Below are 19,596 nucleotides of genomic sequence, written 5' to 3' on the forward strand. Positions count from 1 at the left end.
AGGACTTGAGTCCTCTATTTTATTAATAAAAGAATTGAGGCTAAAAAATTAAGTGACTTGCTTAAAGTTACATTGGTACTAAACAGAAGACACTTGAAATAAGCTATTTTGGTTTCAAACACAAAATCCCTTCCCACTATGCTATAATTCTTTTCTTATTCATCTCTTCTTTTTTCAAGACAAACCTCAATTTGTTCAGGGTTACATAGCCAGTAAGTGTCAAGTGTCTGAGTTAAGAATTGAATTCAGGTCTTACTGAGTTCAGGGCCTGGTGCTCTAGCCACTTCACCAGCTAATTGCCCTCTTTATTATATTTCCATGTGAAGAGTTTTTTATTTGGAAGAAGGGCTTTTATTTTTAGTTTTTATTTTGTTATTGAAAAAAAATATATATATGTATTTTTTAGATTTTCTAATGATTTACAGCAAAGGTACTTTTAATCTAATAATAAAAGTTCATCCTCTTCCTTCCCTGCCCCACCCCCAAATGTTTTTATCCTTTCATGATAGGAAGTAATTGAACTTTCTATGTAATAGATTTGAGAATTTCTCTTGGGTGAAAACTTTATTAGCTGGGCAGAATCAGTTAATACTGTGCCGTCCAAAAAGGTCTTCTGTTTGCAAGTAAAAATGACCTCTAGAGGTATCAAGCTAAAAGAAGCCTGCTCATAAAGTCCTTGCTGCTAAAATAGGGTCTCTAGTGTGTGCCATGTCCTAGATAAAATTTTCTTTTGAGACACCAGCTGCTACTTCTTCTGAGTGTCCTCATTCAAGTAAACTTATATTTTCACAAGTGTAGAAGAGACAAAGAGGCAAATTGTTGTCCATGGAAGAATAATGGCTTTTTATTCATCTAATCTTTGTGAATGTGGACAAGTTATTCTTCAGTTATAAGTAGTATAGTCAAGATTTACTTTTTTCCTCTTCTGAAGAGACATCTTTATGAGAGAGAAGAAATACAGGGTCTAATAGAAAAAAACCCCAAAAGAAACCATGACTAAATATAACTAAAAATTACTTTTATGACTTAAGAGATAAAAAATATTATTTGAGAACTAGCTTCCTCCTATAACATTTATGAAACCACTGTCTATTCATTTTCTTAGGAGTATCAAAAAATAAGGCTGACCTAAAACTCTTCTGTATTTTTTTATCCCCAGTGTTCAGTTACCCAAAATAGCTCTTTCATATGTGATATCTGCTGAAAAGCTATGGCTTTGTGAGTATAAGAATATTTTAAAGGGTCCCTGACAACCTTGGAAGGTCCCAGATTTTTACATTTTTTAAAAAAAGCTCCTTATTGCTGGAAATATTCAGTCCTTCTGTGAATTGAAACTTTTTTCTATTCTAACCTCTTGATTCCACCACATGGAGCACACCATGGTCTCTAAAGTAGTATATTTGTTATTCAGGTCTAAAAATCTATGTCCATCAAATTGAAAATATTTTTTAAGGAAAAAAATCTAAATCCTGTTTAAAAAGTTGACAGTCAATATTTTTGAAGCAGTCTAATCAGTTGTTCAGGCATTTGTTTCAGGCACTGTTAGGCTCTTTGTGACCCTAAGAATCAGGCTGCTCATGGAATTTTCTTGGCAAGGATGAGTGATTTGCCATTTCCTTCTCTAGTATTTTAAGGTGGAGGATAATTGACTCGCCTCTGGTCACACAACTAGTTTGAAGCTGGATTTGAAGTCAGGCTTTTCAGATGCAGCATTCTAATCACTGTAACCACCTATGTGCCTCATAGGTAAGCAAAGGTTAAGTGACTTGCCCAATGAGCTGAACTTGAATCTTTCTGACTCCATGTTCAGCATTTCATTCAAAGTCATCTATCTGCCTGATAGCTAATACATTTAAAATCTTTCTCTTTAAAAGTATAAAAACCTTTCCCTTTAAATTCAATCTTTCAAGAAGGAAATTCCTCCAAGAAGAGGGATTATCCTATTTCCAAAGAAATTATTCCACCTTCTAAGTAGAAAACAATGCCACTGGGAATAAATGGCATTCTTCATCCTTTAAGCAGAAATGATATTTTTCATAATCATGAATAAGGAAAGAAGGGCCAGTGATTAGCTGTGAAGTAACTAACATCTAAGCTAGAAGATCTAATTTCTAAAAGGTTCCTGCATGAACTGACTAAGAAAATAGAGTCATGGGTGTACATCACTGGTCTGATGAAACCTTTTTTAAAAAAAAAGTTGGTTTTGGAAAAAATAAAAATATTATCATATATAAATTATAGGATTGGATGTATTTTTTAGGTCTAAAGTTTTAGGATCTAAGGCACACTCCCCCTCCCCCTTACAAAAGTTAATCTTTTTGTTTGTTAACTAGAAAAAAAAATTAAAGTCAGATGAACCCCCATTTTCCAAATCTAAAAATATAGGACATATTTCTTCAAAAAGTACCTCCCCCATACACACACATACACTCACACACACACACACACACACACACACACACACACACACACACATTCTTTAGAGATGTCAACTATATATGTTAGAATCTGAGATGATTTATGAACTTTAATACTGCATAATGTTAAACACTATTCAATGTCAGTAGAAGACTCTCCCTCCAACCAAGTGGACTATAATCTGCCACATACATTATTTAAGTGACTTGCCAATCATCTTTAGGTGTGCTAAAGAACAAATTTTTTACCATCTGCTATGGGATATACTTGATATAGTAAAAGTAAAAATAAACTGCAATTTATACTATTTATAGTCAATTTTTCCTTTTTTAAATTTATTCCTTTAAATTTTTAGTTAAATTTTCTTGTGTCAAAACAACTCATTTTCCGTTTTTTTTTTTTTTTTTTTTTTTTTTAAAACTCTGCTACTGCCAAACAATACAAAACATGACAACTTGCAGACATTAGGACTCAGAGGAAGAGAGAAAGAGTCTTTAGAAAAACTCTAATTAAGCAAGTTACTTTGGGGAGATAGTATGGTTAGGAGAGGAGGCTAAGATTTTTCATTATTCTTATGTTAAATTTTATAGACAGGAATGGTGTCATTTCCCATTAGACATTGTAAGCTAAATGATTTTTATTTAATACAACTTCATCTTTTCACCGATGAGGAAACTGAAGGCAAGGAAGGATAAGATCGCAGAGGCAACATATTTGTTCTCAGATCACTTATTATCTTGATTCTGTTTTCTTCTCCATGAAGAATAAGCCTTGTATTGTAAATGACAGAGAAAAGATGTCTAAGGGGGTATTGATATTTGAAGGGAAAGTGAACACCTAGTAGCTCTGGATGAATAAAAACATCCTGGCCCAGAAGAACATTATCCTAATATAATGAGCGGGAAGATGTGATCACTGAGCCACTTCAGCATAATCTGGAAAGACCATGTTGAATAAAAGAGGAAGAGCAGAAATGGAGATTGCAGCTGTTTTCTTGATGTTTAAGAAAAGGAAGAGAATAGAGATTGAAAATCATTAGTCAATAAGCTTGACTTCAATTCCTGAAATAAATCATTAGAACAATGGTTAAAAATTTCTGAAAAAAGTTATGATAACCAAGGATCTGCTTGAATTCATCAAGAAAAGGACATTTAAACACAAGACTCGAAAGAAGCTTAAAAAGGTAAATATGAAAGTGAAATCAGGAGGGATTCAATGGTGAAAATGTTAACATTTCTATATGAGAAGAGGATACATTTATTATTATTAAGGCAGTTAGAAGGAATATATGTAGATAAAGGGCATAAATTATGTGTGAGTCAATTATATTAGGATGATCAAAATAAAAATGAAGGCAGGAGAAAGGGATGCATTGGGAAAAGGAAGAAGAAAGAAAATAATGGAGCAGATTATCTCACATCAGTGAGACATGCAAGAAAAAGTTTTTACAGTATAGAGGAAATTGGGGTGGAGAGAGAGACAGCATTTGAACTTCATTCTCATTGGAATTAGTTCAAAAAGGGAAGAATATATTTACATAATCAATTGGTAACAGAAATCTATTTTACTGAACTAGGAAATAGGAAGGGAAGAAAATAAGAGAAATAAAAAGGAGAATGAATCAAGGGAAGCAGTGGTCCATATTGCATGTCTTCATGGATGGTTAGGGAGCTGGAAGGAGGGACAGAATTCAGAACAAAACTTTTAAAAAAAGTTAAAATAAAAAATGCAAATTTAAAAAAATAAGGGAAAGGCCAGACAAAACTAACTTTGTTTTCTTTAAGTGAGAGGGTCACTAAATTGTTAGAGAGGAATGCCTTAGCTATCATTCATTTAGAGTCCAGCAACACATTTAATTAAGTATCTCACTATTCTTATGGGGACAAATGGAAAGATATGAGATGTTTACAGTTAGATGAAAATATGGAGAAACTTGGAGATCTGAATTTTTTTAAAAAGCTATTAATTATTCACTGTCATTGTGGCTAGAGATATCTAATGGAGTATTCCATGAATCTCTGGTTCTTTGTTGCTTAATGACTTGCTTTAAAATACAAAATGGAAGATCACCAGATTTGCAGATGACACTGATAAGGGATGAATAGTTAACACATTGAATGATATAATCAGTATCCAAAAAGATCTTGAAAGTATTGTACTTTACTACAGGGCTGAGTCTACTATGTTGATCAATAGAAATAGATCAAAGAGGCCTGTTAAGACAATGGTTTATCTGAAAAAGATATGCAGGTCATGGTGAATTTAATGCTTAATAAAAATGAAGCAGTTAAAAATTCCAATTCAATATTTGGCTTTTGTAAAAAAAGCATATTTTCTAGGAAGAAGGAGTAACATCCATATCCTCATCAGATCATAGTTGGAATACTGTGCTTAATTCTGAATGTATAGATTGGGAAATGCATTGATAAGCTGACCAGTGTTAATTTGCAAGCAATTGGGTTGTTAAAGTCCCTTAAGGTCACATCATGTGAGAATAATTTTTAAAAACTGTGTATATTTAGTACAGAGAAAAGAAAACTCAAGTGGGGACATGATAGTTGTCTATGATTATATGAAAAGGATTAACATAGAAGAAGAGCTTGTATTTGGTTTGCTTGTACCCTGAGGAGAAAGAAAAAACAATGAACAATAGTTAGAAGCTATATAGAGGGTAAATATCAGCTTGATATGAGGAAGAATTTCTGAACAATTAGAACTGTACTAAGGTGAAATGAACTGCTTTCATTTGCTTTGGGTTCCCCCTCACAGAATGTCTTCAAGTAGATCCTGGATGGCCACTAACAAGGTAAACAACAAAATGGATTTCTTTGCATGAGTTAGACTGCTGAAGCCCATCAAATTCTAAAATTTGGTGATTTTATCTTCAAAGTGTTCAATGCAAAAATATTGAGTGACTAAGCTTCTTTTTCTTTCTTGAGATTTTAAGTGATCTCCTAAGATATGGTGAAAATAGATTCAGTGTTGTTTATTTGCAAAATAAAGAATATACAAAATAGTTAAGCCTTGGGACAACTAGGTGGCTCAGTAGATCTGCTGTTATAAAATGGCTTCAGATAATCTTACTTAATGTTTATTTATTTCTGTTTCCTGCTCTATAAAATAGGAATAGTAATAACATCTGCCTCCTAGGGTTGTTGTAAAGATCAAGTGAAATTAGTACATAGTATAAAGATTATCTATGATGGCTATAAATGATGATGTTGATGATGATGAAGATGATAATGATAGTGACTTCTCTAAAATGATGAAACTTCAGGAAATAAATAAAAAAAGAGCCAGTTAATTATTTAAATATTATTTTGTGCCCATAGTGCCATAAATTCAGAAGATTAGCTTTTCTCTTTTCTTACAAATGATCTTGTTATTTCAATGTAACCAGTAATCAGACATGACAATCAGTTCTAAGTATATTGTTTACAACATTCTCTTGCCTCTTTCTTTACTTCTTCTTCATCTTCTAGAGTCAGTGCTGCTAGCTGCTTAGCTCTTTGCTCCATCAGGTTCACATATCGAATAGGATTTGACAATGCTTCAATTACATCTAAAATTCAAGAAAACATTTCAGATCAAATTTCTGCTGATATTAAAATCTACATGTCCATGTTCATGAGTATATAAACACATGCATCTATGTTTATAAATGTGTGTGTGGCAAATATTGAGTGTATCCTAAAACACATTAATCCTACTAAATTTTTATTCCAATTGTATTTGTGTGAAGGCAAATGAGTTCTTAAAGACTAAGATTACAGGGTGGAAAGGGAGAAAATTTGAAATTCTTATTCCACTGGAAATACTTTGAGCTCATATATATACTCAAAGTTGATATACTATTTTCCAATGAACAGCCTAAGTTTGAGGAATCTCATCATGAGAAGGCTGGCCATTGTTTGATGGAATTTTTTTTTTTCACAGAAAATTAATTAAATCTTTCACTAAAAGGCAGAGTACTTATAATCAGCATTGAGGAGAAAGTACCCAAATTTATAAAATAAGTTATACACACATATATTCACATACTTTTTGGTTTAGAACTATGACTTAATAGAGTTGAGAGCTTCCCATAAGGAAACTTCTACAGACAGGCAAGTAGATAATTACCTTACAACAGTTGTCTGAGGCCACAAAGGGCCTTGACCTAGGTGACTTTGCAGAGTCAAGCAATTAATATGTGTCAGAAGTACCTTCTAAAACTTGGTGTCTTGACTTCTAAGCATGGTTCTCTTAGCCTGCAATCATGGAGCAAAATCCATGTCTTCTGATCTCCTTTTCAATGCAGCACCATCTCCTTCTCCCTATCTTATATAGATTTTATGCTTTTTCCTTTGTTTTCTCTTCCTATCCAACCTCACTGCTCTCCACTTTCTATCTTTTTTCTTATGTAGAACTGATGTGACTTTTAAATTTTATTTAATAAGTTTTTTATCATATTTTAAATTTTTAGTTCCTATTCTTAATTTTAAAATGAAATATTTTGTTATCACTTAAAATACTAGATAACATTAATATTTATTGATATGTCCTTCATAAGGAGGAAAAAGATTTCTTATTTCTAGAATATAATAGCTGTGATAACCTAATTTCTAAGGTTATAAAATCTGACTCGGATTTTTATGCCAATATAAGATTGGAATTGGGGGGGCAGTGGTACAGTAGATAGAGCACTGGCCCTGGAGTCAGAAGGACCTGGGTTCAAATGAAGCCATAAACACTTAACATTTCCTAGCTGTGTGAGCCTGGGCAAGTTATTTAATTTCAGTTGCCTTGCCAAAAAAACAAAAACAAACAAAAAGACTAGAAAGTCATTTTTGGCAATAGATACACATATCTTTGTATACACACATGCATATTTAAGATAGTAACTGGATATTGGATCAAATAAAAAGCTTAACTGCTAAATGTCAAACTGCCCTAAAGAGAAGAGGCCTAAACATTTGATTTTCATTTTTGCTAAATGGATCTTCTTACAAAATTTTTTCACTGAATTTGACCATGATGAATCTTAACTTTTTGGAAGCTTTAACTGAAAAGAGATACAAACAACTCAAAGTCATTTAATCTTGTTTTCTCATTTATAAAATAAAAATTTTGGAGAGTGAATGTAAATCAACACATACTATGTTCACATTTTTTTCCTTTTTTCTTCTATTTTTTTCTCTCATGTTTTTCCTTTTTGTTCCCAACATAATTCATAAAGAAATGTGTATTTAAAAATTAAAGTATGTGTATAACCAGGAAAAAAATAAAAATTAAGATTTTAGGGTCTTTAGTAGCTCTAACATTCTCATGACAAATCTGCATTTTGTGCTGCATTATGTAATTTTGTTTGCTTTTGACTGGATCTATGATTTCATCCCAGTAGGGAGTTCCTGATGAGAAGCTTCTTCTGCCAAGACAGATCAGAGTCTTCTCTATAAATAATAGCTTAGAAATATGCTTAGGCTACTGAGATATTAAGTGTGTAGCCCAACATCACACAACCAGTGTGGGTTGGAGATGTCTAAATCCAAGTCTTTTTGGCTTTGAGGCCAGTACTAAATCCACCACTTTAAATAATTACATGGAAACAAAATGTGATGTTGGCTCACCATACAAAAAAAGAAATCTACTATCTCACAAAAATGTTCAAAAATATGCACATTTATGTTATAGAAAGAATGCCATTTTATCCCCAGAAGCTTCTTGGGTTTTTCCTTTTCAATTACTTAAAGGGTCTTATTAATTTCAACAGAGAAGGAAAATCCTTAAATTAATATCTAAGTGTCAGCCTTGGAAACATTTCTTTTCACTGAGAGTATTCCTGTTAAGCTCACTGACATTTTCAGGCTGGAAGTACTGGGGAGCATCCCACTATGCTGATTACTTCTGATAGGGCAGCAAGGTACAAAGCAGCACTGGTGTAGGGATTCCAGGGAATTAATTCACTCAGTATAGCATGTTTCAGTCATTTTCAGTTGTGTCTGCCTCTTTACGATTCCATTCAGAATTTTCTTGCAAAGATACTATAGTGTTTTGCCATTTCTCCAGTTCATTTAGCAGATTAAAAAATTGAATCAAACAGATAAATGATTTGCCCAGGATCACACCATTAGTAAATATCTGAGACCATATCTGAATTCACAAAGATGAATCTTCCTGACTCTAGGCCTGCCATTCTATCTATTGTGCCACCTAATTTCTAGTATAGTGTACAGATATCGCCAAAAATAATTTTACCTCATCTACATTGGGAATCTGTGTAGTATCTCATAAAGAAACTATCTTAAATAAATGGTTCCACATCATATTAACTAAGTTAAGAGTCAATAAGTTTTGTCTGCTTAGAATTGAGTCATCAATATAATTGGGTCTTAAATATAAAGAGTAGTTATATTTGTTTACCTGCATAAGTATCTGGCACATAGTCTTTCACTTCTATGTATACAAAGACTGCTGGAAGCATCAAAGGTTGATTCCTTTCATTCCTCAGACAAATGTAGTGATAGCCTAGAAAGTGAAAATATATAGAATATTTTAAATTCACTATGTATGTATTTATTTATTCTAGTATGTAAACATGATATGATATTTAAACATTCTCTGATAAAGCTTCCTGATTTCTTGGATGCTTATGTCTTCCTTTTTTCATGGAAACCCCAGATTATTTTCATATATTCTGTATATATATCTTCTATGTGTCCAGTTATTTAAGAGTTGTCTCATTAAAAAGTTCTCTCTTTGAGGATGGAGAATCTTTTTTTTCCCCTTCCTTTGTATCTCTAACATTTAGTATAATGCTACAAATAAAGTAATCACTTAATTGTAACAATCATTTGTTGACTGAGGTTGGGTAATTTCTTTTCATTAATATCAATCATTTTGTATTCTTGTCAATCTCCCAAATTCTTTCTACTCATATTTTTTTTACGCAAATATTACTTACAAATCTCAAAAAAAATTTTTTTAAACTATACCACTAAGTCACCTCGTAAAATTACAAAGATAAAGACATTCATTTCTTATAATAAATTTTATTTTAAAATAACTAAATAACTGATGAATTTCTCTTCTCATAATTTTACCTGGTCGAATTGCTTGTACAGGCAATATCCGGTGACCAATAAATTTACCTCCTTCTTCATATGCTGCTATCCTTAAACAGGCCAGGGAAGGTAGGACCACCTAAAGAATTTAGGATACAGACAAGTTATAACACTGAGCATCAATTTCCATTAAGCAAATTTTAGCATATTTGAACAATGATATGTTGTTCCACATGTGGCCTAGTATAGCTATAAAAGCAAAATCCAATCAAATTGGCTGTTATTAAGTCCTGCAGGTAAATAATGCCTTACTTGATATCTCTGTTAACCCATGTAAATAACTCCTCTCTCAATCCTAGTTTACTCATCTATAAAGTAAAGATTACAATAATCTATACCTTATAAGGATGATGAGGATCAGAGCAATACTATATTCAAATCCTAAGAGTATTATATAAAAGTGAGCTATTAATATAATAAATAGGTCTAAGGTTTTGATTTTAATTAACCTCCTTTGTAAAAGACCATGCTAACCTCTTCTAGGGACCTTAGTTTTATTTTTGTTTAGAAATTATAATTTTATCAGCCTAGTGAAGCTATTTTTTTAAGTATTTAAATCTGCTACTTATCTGTAATTTGCAGCCTGGCAGACCTGCCCATAGTCATAGGTTTTGTCAAAAGTAGAAATTGAATTAATTTTTTCCACTTCTTCCCCTATCTCTGACCCAAGCTGCCTTTCTCCAGGAATAATATGTTCCCGTAATTTCCATACCTTTTGTCATAGTCAAAATATAAAAGTTTTCATATTGTTTTGGTAGCGATATATACATAGATTATTGAGCCTGAAGTCAGAAGATTTGAGTTTATATGATGTTAATTTGTGTGTTTGGTTGTTTTCAGTCATGTGTCTGACTCTTTCTGAACCTATTTGAGGTTTGCTTAGTAAAAATAATGGAATGATTTGATGTTTCCTTCTTCAGGTCATTTTACAGATGGGGAAACTGAGGCAAATGGGTTTAAGTGACTTGCCCAGGGTCACCCAGCTAGTAGGTGTCAGAAGCCAGATTTGAACTCAGGAAGGTGAGTTTTCCTGCCTCTAAGCCTAACACCCCATGTACTGTGCCATACAGCTACCTTTAGCAACAAACAAACAAACAAAAAAAGACTTTTTTCATAAAGTAGGTGAAATACTTCCAATAAAGTGCTTAAGAAGCTATTTTCATGACAAAACAAAAAGAAAAATTAAATTAAACTAACCTTCTTGAACACTATTGGTTCTTCTTCCCAGACTGGATTTACAGCATTTCCTTGAGATGTCTTGGTCTTAAAGGCTTTTCTCCTGGTGTCCACGGGTAAGCCAAACATATCTATTTCTACGTAAGTCCCAACTTTTTTATCAGAAAGAAACTGACCTGAAATGATCTAGGAGAAGAAAAAAAATAATTGTTGTGCCTGTTTAATGACACATAGATGTCTTCCTGAAAAGTATGGCCAGAAGCTGAGAATTTCTGTGACATGATTATTTTCTCTGAAACTAAATCAATACACAGTTTTGAAACAAGTATTAATGATGAACAAGTCTTGAAGTCTGAAGAAGAAATTGTGTAACAAGAAGTTATATAAGAAGTGTATAAATACTTTCACAAGAAAGGAAAGGAAATAGATATCTACTATTACTTTTAAGTTTCAACTCTGAATTACCTTGTGCCAGCCCCAAACTATTTGTATTACTGGTCTTACAGTAATGGAAGATTTTCTAAACACTAATGGTGAATATCTGCAGCAGAAAGAATAAGTAACTAATAAATTTTGCTAATTTCACACTTTAATTCCTATGCTCACAATCTCTCTCTCTTTTTAAAGTTGTTGTTCATAAATTTTTCTTGATAGAGATTAGTTAGCATTTCATAATCATGTCTGAATTCTCAAGTCATGTATATCATATCCAAATCCTCAGATTCTTTCTTACAACAATGCCTCAATAAATTCACAAATAGTATATCTTTATAATAGAGTTATATTCAGAGAATAGTATTTGTATGTGTATGTTTTTTAGGATTCATTAGTTGTCTTTGAAAAATTATTAATCTACTTTTTTTATATTACAAACATTGATAGATTTCTCCCCTTCCTTGAGAGATCTCCTAAAGCAAAGTAAAAGTTAAATAAGACTAATAATATAGTGACCTCATTTGATAGTGCATGCAACATTTCACATGCAACATATTGCTTTCCAAGTTATTTTTCCCTTTTCTACTTCTAATCCATTAAAAAAAAAGAAAAACAAATTTGTTGTAACAACTATGCATATTCAATCAAGACAAATGCCTTCAAAGATTATTTATGCATGATATATGTCTCATTCTGTACCCAAAATCCACTATTACTTAGTTATGGATAACATGTTTCAGTATTGGTCCTTTGAAATCATGTATATTTGTCAATGGTCTTTTCTGATGGTGAATATTTGCTGGCATTGAGTTTTTTGATATAATGTATTATTCTTAGAAATGTCCTTTTATAGGAAGAAGGGAATATTCCTTAGGATAAAAGCAACCAGACTATAGTTGATTAAATGATCATCATTTGACAACAATGTAAGTTGTCTCATCTCATTTTTTGTTTATTGCTTTTATTTGCATGTTTAAAAATATTTTACTATTACAATAAAATTATCAAGAAAAAGCAAATATAAGACAATATAGTTGCAACAATATAATGTTTTGACCAATTAAGCCCAGATTTCATTTTCATTTATTTTTTGTTTTTTCTGTACCTGCTTAGTCCTTTGATTTGGCTTGAAGCAAACTCATAATTTGGGCTAAGAATGGAATCCTAGCTATAACATGTACCAGAACAAGATAACCCTAATTTACATGAGTTAGTAAAAGCCATCTCATATACAAGGACAAGCTACTTAAGTCTTGATATGACTTAGCTTTCTTGCCAATTGTAAGAGAGTAATTGTTATGTAAACTTGATAATAACTGCCATTTCATTATGTTTTGGGTGATTTTTCTGACTTTTTTTTCATCAAAACAACTAATAATATAATATACTTCAATAAAAATATCATCCTAAGACATGAGGGGAAATAGTTATACTAATGAAAAGTGAAGTGGTCCAAGCATTCTGGAGAACAATTTAGAAATATGCCCAAAGAACTATAAAACTGGGCATACTTTTATGGGAGAAAAAAGAGATAAAAGAAATGGGAAATGGACTTATGTGAACAAAAATATTTATGGCAACTCTTTTTTATGGTAGTAAAGAACTGGAAATCGAGGGGATACCCATCAATTGGGGAATGATTGAACAAGTTTTGGCACATGAGTGTAATATAGTAATAGTATATTATAAGAAACAATAATGGGATAATTTCTGAAAAATATGGGAAGACCAATATGAACTGATGCAAAAAGAAATGATCAATTCTTTTCCTTTTTGATCTTTTTTTAGCATGATAATTGTAGAAATATATATAGAAGAATTGTACATGCTAAATATATTGTATTACTTGCCATCTAAGGGAGGAGGTGGAAGGAATGGAGGGAGAAAAAATTTGGAACATAAGGTTTTGTGAGCGTGAATGTTGAAAATTATGCATATATTTTGAAAATAAATTTTTTTAAAGAAATGAGCAGAACTAGGAAATATTTATATACAATGACAGCAATATTAAATGATGATCAATTGTGAAAGACTCAGCTACTCTGATCAAAACAATGATCCAAGACAATTCCTAAGGACCCATGATAAAAAAATGCTATCTATCTCTAGAGAAAGATCTGATGAATTCTGAGTGCAAAATGAATGATCATTTTTTCACTTTTTATTTTTCTTGTTTTTATTTTGTTGAAATATGACTAATTTTTTATGATTTCATATTATAAAGAATACCAAATTACTTGCTTTCTTACTAGGAGGGAATGGGGCAGGAGGGAGAGAGAGAGAACTTGGAACTCAAAAAATGCTAAAAATAAACAATAAATATTTTAGAATCCCTAAAATAAAAATAACCAAATAAACCACCATCCTAGAATGAGTATAACTTGGGAGTTCTAATCATGAATGCAGTCTCTCTTTTAAAACTTAGGCTTAATGAACTAGAAATCTTAAAAATCACTCTGTAACCAGTCTTTTTTAATTGAAAATGCTTTTAAATACTATCTAGAGATTTTACAATTATGTAAAAGGTAATAGAAAACAAATGAACCATTTCAAAAGAGTGAACTAAATGAATACTATTCTTAATTTCTTAGATAATCTTTCACTGTTCTATCATTGAATAATCAGTGAATAAATACTAATAGTAACAGTAGTATAAACATTGTAAGAATGTGGGTTAGTCAAGAAGCAAGGTGAATATAAGAATAAATTCAAATCACTTTATTTTATGAACCTAAATTTTAGAAATTTATTGCTATCTAACATGAGTTCTACATATTTAAATATGGTTATGAGAGTGTGGAATGTTGATTATAATAGGAATAAAGAACTCAGAACTCTAGTGTAGATTTTCTTCTGCAGAGGGAATGCACAGTAATTTCAAATTCCAAATTATCTTTTTCCCTTTGGCTCTATTTTATGCAACTCTTCCAAATAATTTAGGCCCTTTGCAAAGCTCTGAGCTTTGCATTTATCACAAACTATTTTTATATTTCTATTTAAAATAGAACAATGGAATAGCAAAAAGTTTTAACACAAATGAAATTTTCAATCAAATCATCTAGGAACTTCTAAAAATTATGTGAAATGGTCTGTATTAAAATGTATCCCAATTACGATGCTAAATTTTATTTCTTACACTTTTATTACCTTAGTTATATCATATCATAATGGCAAAAGAATGTTAAAATGGCATTGTAAATTAATTTCTCAGTCTTAATTACATAATGCTCATTTTGTTTAAAGTTATTAAAATTCTCTTAAAATCTTGTGATGCTTTAGTTAATCCTAAAATACAAAAATACAGGGATAGAATATTTTTTGTTCAATGATTTTGATAAAGACTAGGAAGGGAATATTTTCTTCATTTATATCCTAAATTTGAATATATTCATAATTTAAAAGACTAATATCAGTAATATTATGTTCTATACAAATTATTAAATAAATCTTTCTACATTTCATTTATTTATAGTATTTCACAAAAATGAGAAAGAGCAATACTTTTGTTGGACATGTATCTTTTTTACTCTGGAGAGTAAGATAGAGGAGGAAACCATTGTATAATTTTGTACTCTTGCCAGAATGAAGTGCTTTTGTAAAGTTATTTTTAATCCATGCTTACATACCTTAACAGATAAAGTATTGGCTACTATACCATCCACGATACCTTCAGTAAATGGATCAAAATGCTTGTCTGGTCGTCTCATAAATTCTGGCTTTAGTCTGTAACCACTTTTCCCATTGTATTCATACATCCCCAAGTTCAATTGCATAGCCAAGTCTGAATATTAAAAAGACAGATTTAACATAAATTTATTTCAAGTGACAGAGAAGAGAAAGAAAAGGTGATAATGTTCATTAACATAAACAATAGTTATCACTGAATTTTATAATAATCCTATATATAATATAACAATCTTAATTGTTATTTACATTACTTTATTTAAAATTTTACCATTACTATTTTACATATATGTAATGGGCTGAGGCTTGAGTTGATGCACTGAGGTCCCAAGCACATGAGGCTAAATAGTAATTGGACCACACTCTATTAATATGTAAGCTTGGAGAAAGAATGGCCCCTGCCCACTTTTTGTGCAAGTCCTGATGTGTTGTATAGGAAATGACGATTTTGGTGGAGGCAGCGGAGTGGAAAAGGAAGGGGAAGGGGAGGCTTCTAGCATTGCGATTGCGATGGTTTTTCAGCTCAGATCTCCCTGATCTGGCTTCCTGTCGCAGCTGCCCATATTGCTATCGCAATCTTTCTTGCCCATATTGCTATTGCAATTCTTATTCACCTCTTCACTTCAATAAAGATTGAAGATTTTTCCCTTAACCTGAATTCCTGACTCCAACTGATTTTAAACATGCGGTCATCACATATATATTTACATATTATATTATAATTATTCTATTTAAATTGTTATTTTATTATCCTAGTGCTTTGACTATCCTTTTTTTTTTATCAGGATATCATATTTTACTAACACAAGCATGTATCATTTATTCCTGAAGATTTTCTTTGTAGATAATTCACAGGCAACTTTTGACCACAGACTGTAACATTCCTAATGGCCCACATGCTTCTGGACAGTTTTCTATGTGTTATGTACTCTAAAATATATTCTGTAAATTCAAACTGTGATATTAATGAATGTGATAATAATTGATAGCAAAATAATTCTACAAAGTCTGCACATCACTTGACATCTTAACCTCATTTGAATATCCTAAACAACCTTTTGTAGGTACTACAGATGATGTTATTCATGGAGGAAAAGGAGGTACAGAGCTTTAATTTCATTGGTATATAAACTCCCTTAACTAAAAAGGTCTACAACTTTTGAAATGTATAGTCTTAAAATTGGTTAGGGATAATGAGAGATTATTACTTGCCCAGAGTTACACAGTCAGTGTGGGATAATGAATTCAGATCTAGGTTCCCAAGTCTGAGGCCCAAACACTTACTTCATCTTACAGATGAGGAAACTAAACCTTTTAGAAGTTCAAAAAGTTAGTAAATGTTAGAGGTAGATTGTAAACCCAGATTTTCCAGGTTCTCAATCCTATATATTCCCCAATATGTCACAGGCACTTTTAAATAATGAATGTAAAACAATAACTAATATGAATTGAAATGTATCTTCAGAAAGTTTTATTACAGAAATCTAAAAAAAATGCTGCCAATTTTATATTTAGGTAATTAAGTAGCACAGTGGATAGCACTCTGAACCTGGAGTCAGGAAGATATAAGTTCAAATCCAGTTTCAGATACTAAGTATATGATACTTTTGACTTAAAAAAAAAAACTTTTTTGCCTCAGTTTCTGCAACTATAAAATGGGGAAAATAAGGATATCTATTTCTCAAGACTGCTATGAGGATAAAGTGAGATATTTGCAAAGCATTTTGCAAACCTTGAAGCACTATATAATTGCTAGCTATTATTACTATTATGATTATTAATATCAAAAAACACAAATGCCACATATTCAGACTAATGGTGCACAAAATACTTAAATATTTCAGGTTGCTTTAAAAAACTCATCAGAGTAGGTACTTGTCCTACCAATGAAAATTACAACTTCTCAAAATCTTTGTAAAGTATTCTTCATGGGTTGCTATGACCCCATAATTCATCATTCATGCTATCAATTTGATGATTAACATTTATGAATTTAGCTAGGCTGTTCAACACACATGTCCATCATTTGTCCCATATAAAACGTATCTTTTATGGGTAAATTTTGCCTTTAAAAATGAAAATTCACCATAGCTACTAACTTTCCCCCATAAAAAGATGTTTGCTAAAGAAAAAAGGGTTCACTTGAAAAGTATGATTGACATGACAAATGTTCACCAATTTTGAATTAGCTACACTACAGCTACTTTCCATTAACAGAGGGATTGCATGGAACTCCCAATTTATAGCTCCATGTATTTCAAGCATCTGTTTGTAAATTGTTTGAAAATTGTAAATTGTAATGATTTACACATAGTGAAAAAGTTATTCATAGTTATTGGGTTCCCAGGCCAATCCACAAAAGATTATTTAACCTATAAAGAAGTTTATTTTTAAAAATAATCTTCCCCTCATCCTCCATCCCGATTTATGAGGAAAGGAATGACACCTACTTACCTACTGTTTGGAAGTTAAGAGCTACCATTTGACAACCAGCATTCCAGAAAACTTGGGGCATGTAATTTGAAGAATCCACGCGTGTTCCCTTTGGATAAATCCTGCTAAGCTGCATTTTGTTATATCTATGCAAGGTTGGTTAAGTAGGATCATAGTCTCAAGAGTAAAAATATCATTTAATCTAATTCCATCATTTTACAAAGTAGAAATAAAGGCCAAGAGGAATTAAATGACTTACCCAAAAGTAATATAGATAGCAAACAATAGGGCCATAATTTGAAACCATTTCCCTTGTCTCTAAATACAGTGGTCCTTTCACTAAATTTGACAAAAATATAATTAATGATTTTGACTGTGCATTCTGTAATTTTCTTTGTGAAAAATTCTAAATGAAAAAAGAAATTAAGGGACAGCTTGGTGGCACAGTGGATAGAGCACCAGCCCTTAAGTCAGGAGAACTTGAATTCAAATCTGCTGTCAGAAACTTAACACTTCCTATCTGTGTGACCCTGGGCAAGTCACTTAACCCCAATTGCCTCACCAAAAAAAAAAAAAAAAAAAAGGAATTTAAGATACAGCTAGGGAATTGGATCAAATACACATTAAAATGCACAGATCATGACAAACAGTAATAATTTAAGCATCTAACTGGTAAGTAGCTTCATATGTTATGCATATATTTTGATAGAACAGTTGGAATAGTTAGATACATCTGGGGTTCATTGGAGAACGTTTCTAGGAAGAGATATATTCAGAATATACTTCTGAAGAAAAATAAAAACCTAACAGATTGTTCAATCATTGGTATTTCTATGTGACAATGACAAATGGAAAGGATTGTAGTCATTGAAAACAGATATATTTATGCAAGGATTCACAGAATCAGTCATAGAATTTAAGGTGGAAGGGATATCAGAGGCCATTTTGTTCATAGTTCTTGAATAAGAAATGGTCCTAGAATAAATCTAATAAAGTGAGTCACGTCACTTTTGTTTAAACATGTTTAGTAAGAGCCAATCTCCATAGGCAACAAATGTCACTTTAGGAAAGTTCAAATTGTTAGGAACTTTTTCCTCATATCAAACCTACATTTTAGTTTTTACATCTCCACATTTTACAGCAACATCTGTTTGGAAGGAACCACTCATACGCTGCTACATGGTGACTCTCTGCTTTTTTATTTTCCTTTATGTTTCTCTCAGTGCTATTTCTGTATGTGAACACAATGACACATTTTAAGATACCTAACATAAAAAAGCTAACAAATAGAAGCTACCTTTGTTTCACATTTTGATTTTTATTCTAATTAATTATATTTCTAGAAATCTCCATTTTCTTACTTAACTGAAAATAATTTAATCAGGATCATGGTATTCTCCAAAAGCCATTTCTTAAAGTAGTTAAGATAAACTACTTATAAAGGACATTATACTGTAGGATAATGAAGCAGTGAACCAGTCTGACAGAATTAGTTAGAAGTACATCTATTTGATTAGTGTAATGAATGTTTACTGAAATGTTAAACTAGAAAATGATTCTCCAAAAGTTCATTTTGCTAAAAGTATAACAAAGCATAAAATATAACACATGCTATATATTATAACATAAAGAATAATAAAATATAACAAAGTCATCCATTTATTGAAAAATAAATTGACATTATGTGTAAAATCACAGTATCTCAGAGTTGGAAGGGACCTTAGGGTCAACTTATCCAATTCATAACTGAAGAAGAATCTTATCTACAACAGCTTTGCAAATAGTAATACAAAATTTGCTGAAAAACTTGTAATTAGGAAGCTCTTCTTTCTTAATGTTGCCCTTTGTAGTTTTGGATACTTCTAATTATTAGGAATTTATCATTATCCCACTTCTATCACTATTAACAAATAGAATGGTAGGGGAAGCCTTAATTTGTGCTGTTTGGGACAATAATTTTGAATTACATAGGAATTTTTGGTAACCTAAATTATTTTTCCAGTTATCTTTATTACAATTAATCATAAATTCAGATATTAATGGAATAAATTATAAACCAAGTGAAATATTTGTAATTATCTCTGATCCTGTAGGTATCACAGACATTTGATAATTTAAGATTTATAATTAGAATGTGATAATTGGAATATTATACCTCATTTCAAGAGATATTTTTGATAGAAGTAGGAATAGAATAGTACTATGTCAGTAAATATACATGTGTGGAAATCTACAAATATGGACAAAGAAGAGTTATGTAGAAAGCATTTGGACAACAAAGGAGAAAGAAAGAAGTATTTATTAATTTTGGGGGGCAGCCTTTTGATATATTTAATTTATTGGTGGG

The 19,596-nt window shown here is 31.4% G+C and overlaps 1 protein-coding gene across 2 annotated transcripts in view; it reads right to left on the reverse strand.

The window, feature by feature from the left end:
* The window catches only part of PLCB1 (phospholipase C beta 1), an 844,697-nt gene that overhangs the window by 138,763 nt on the left and 686,338 nt on the right, over positions 1–19,596 (reverse strand). For both annotated transcript variants that reach the window (XM_051975942.1, XM_051975943.1), the window contains exons 18-23: positions 17,271–17,395; positions 14,759–14,913; positions 10,719–10,883; positions 9,501–9,600; positions 8,821–8,925; positions 5,871–5,980 (exon numbers count right to left, since the gene is read on the reverse strand). In XM_051975942.1, coding sequence (XP_051831902.1) covers positions 5,871–5,980; positions 8,821–8,925; positions 9,501–9,600; positions 10,719–10,883; positions 14,759–14,913; positions 17,271–17,395 — 760 coding nt within the window. The remainder of the gene's footprint in view (positions 1–5,870; positions 5,981–8,820; positions 8,926–9,500; positions 9,601–10,718; positions 10,884–14,758; positions 14,914–17,270; positions 17,396–19,596) is intronic.

Source organism: Antechinus flavipes, chromosome 2 (genome assembly GCF_016432865.1).
Source record: "Antechinus flavipes isolate AdamAnt ecotype Samford, QLD, Australia chromosome 2, AdamAnt_v2, whole genome shotgun sequence".
NCBI classification, from domain to species: domain Eukaryota; kingdom Metazoa; phylum Chordata; class Mammalia; order Dasyuromorphia; family Dasyuridae; genus Antechinus; species Antechinus flavipes.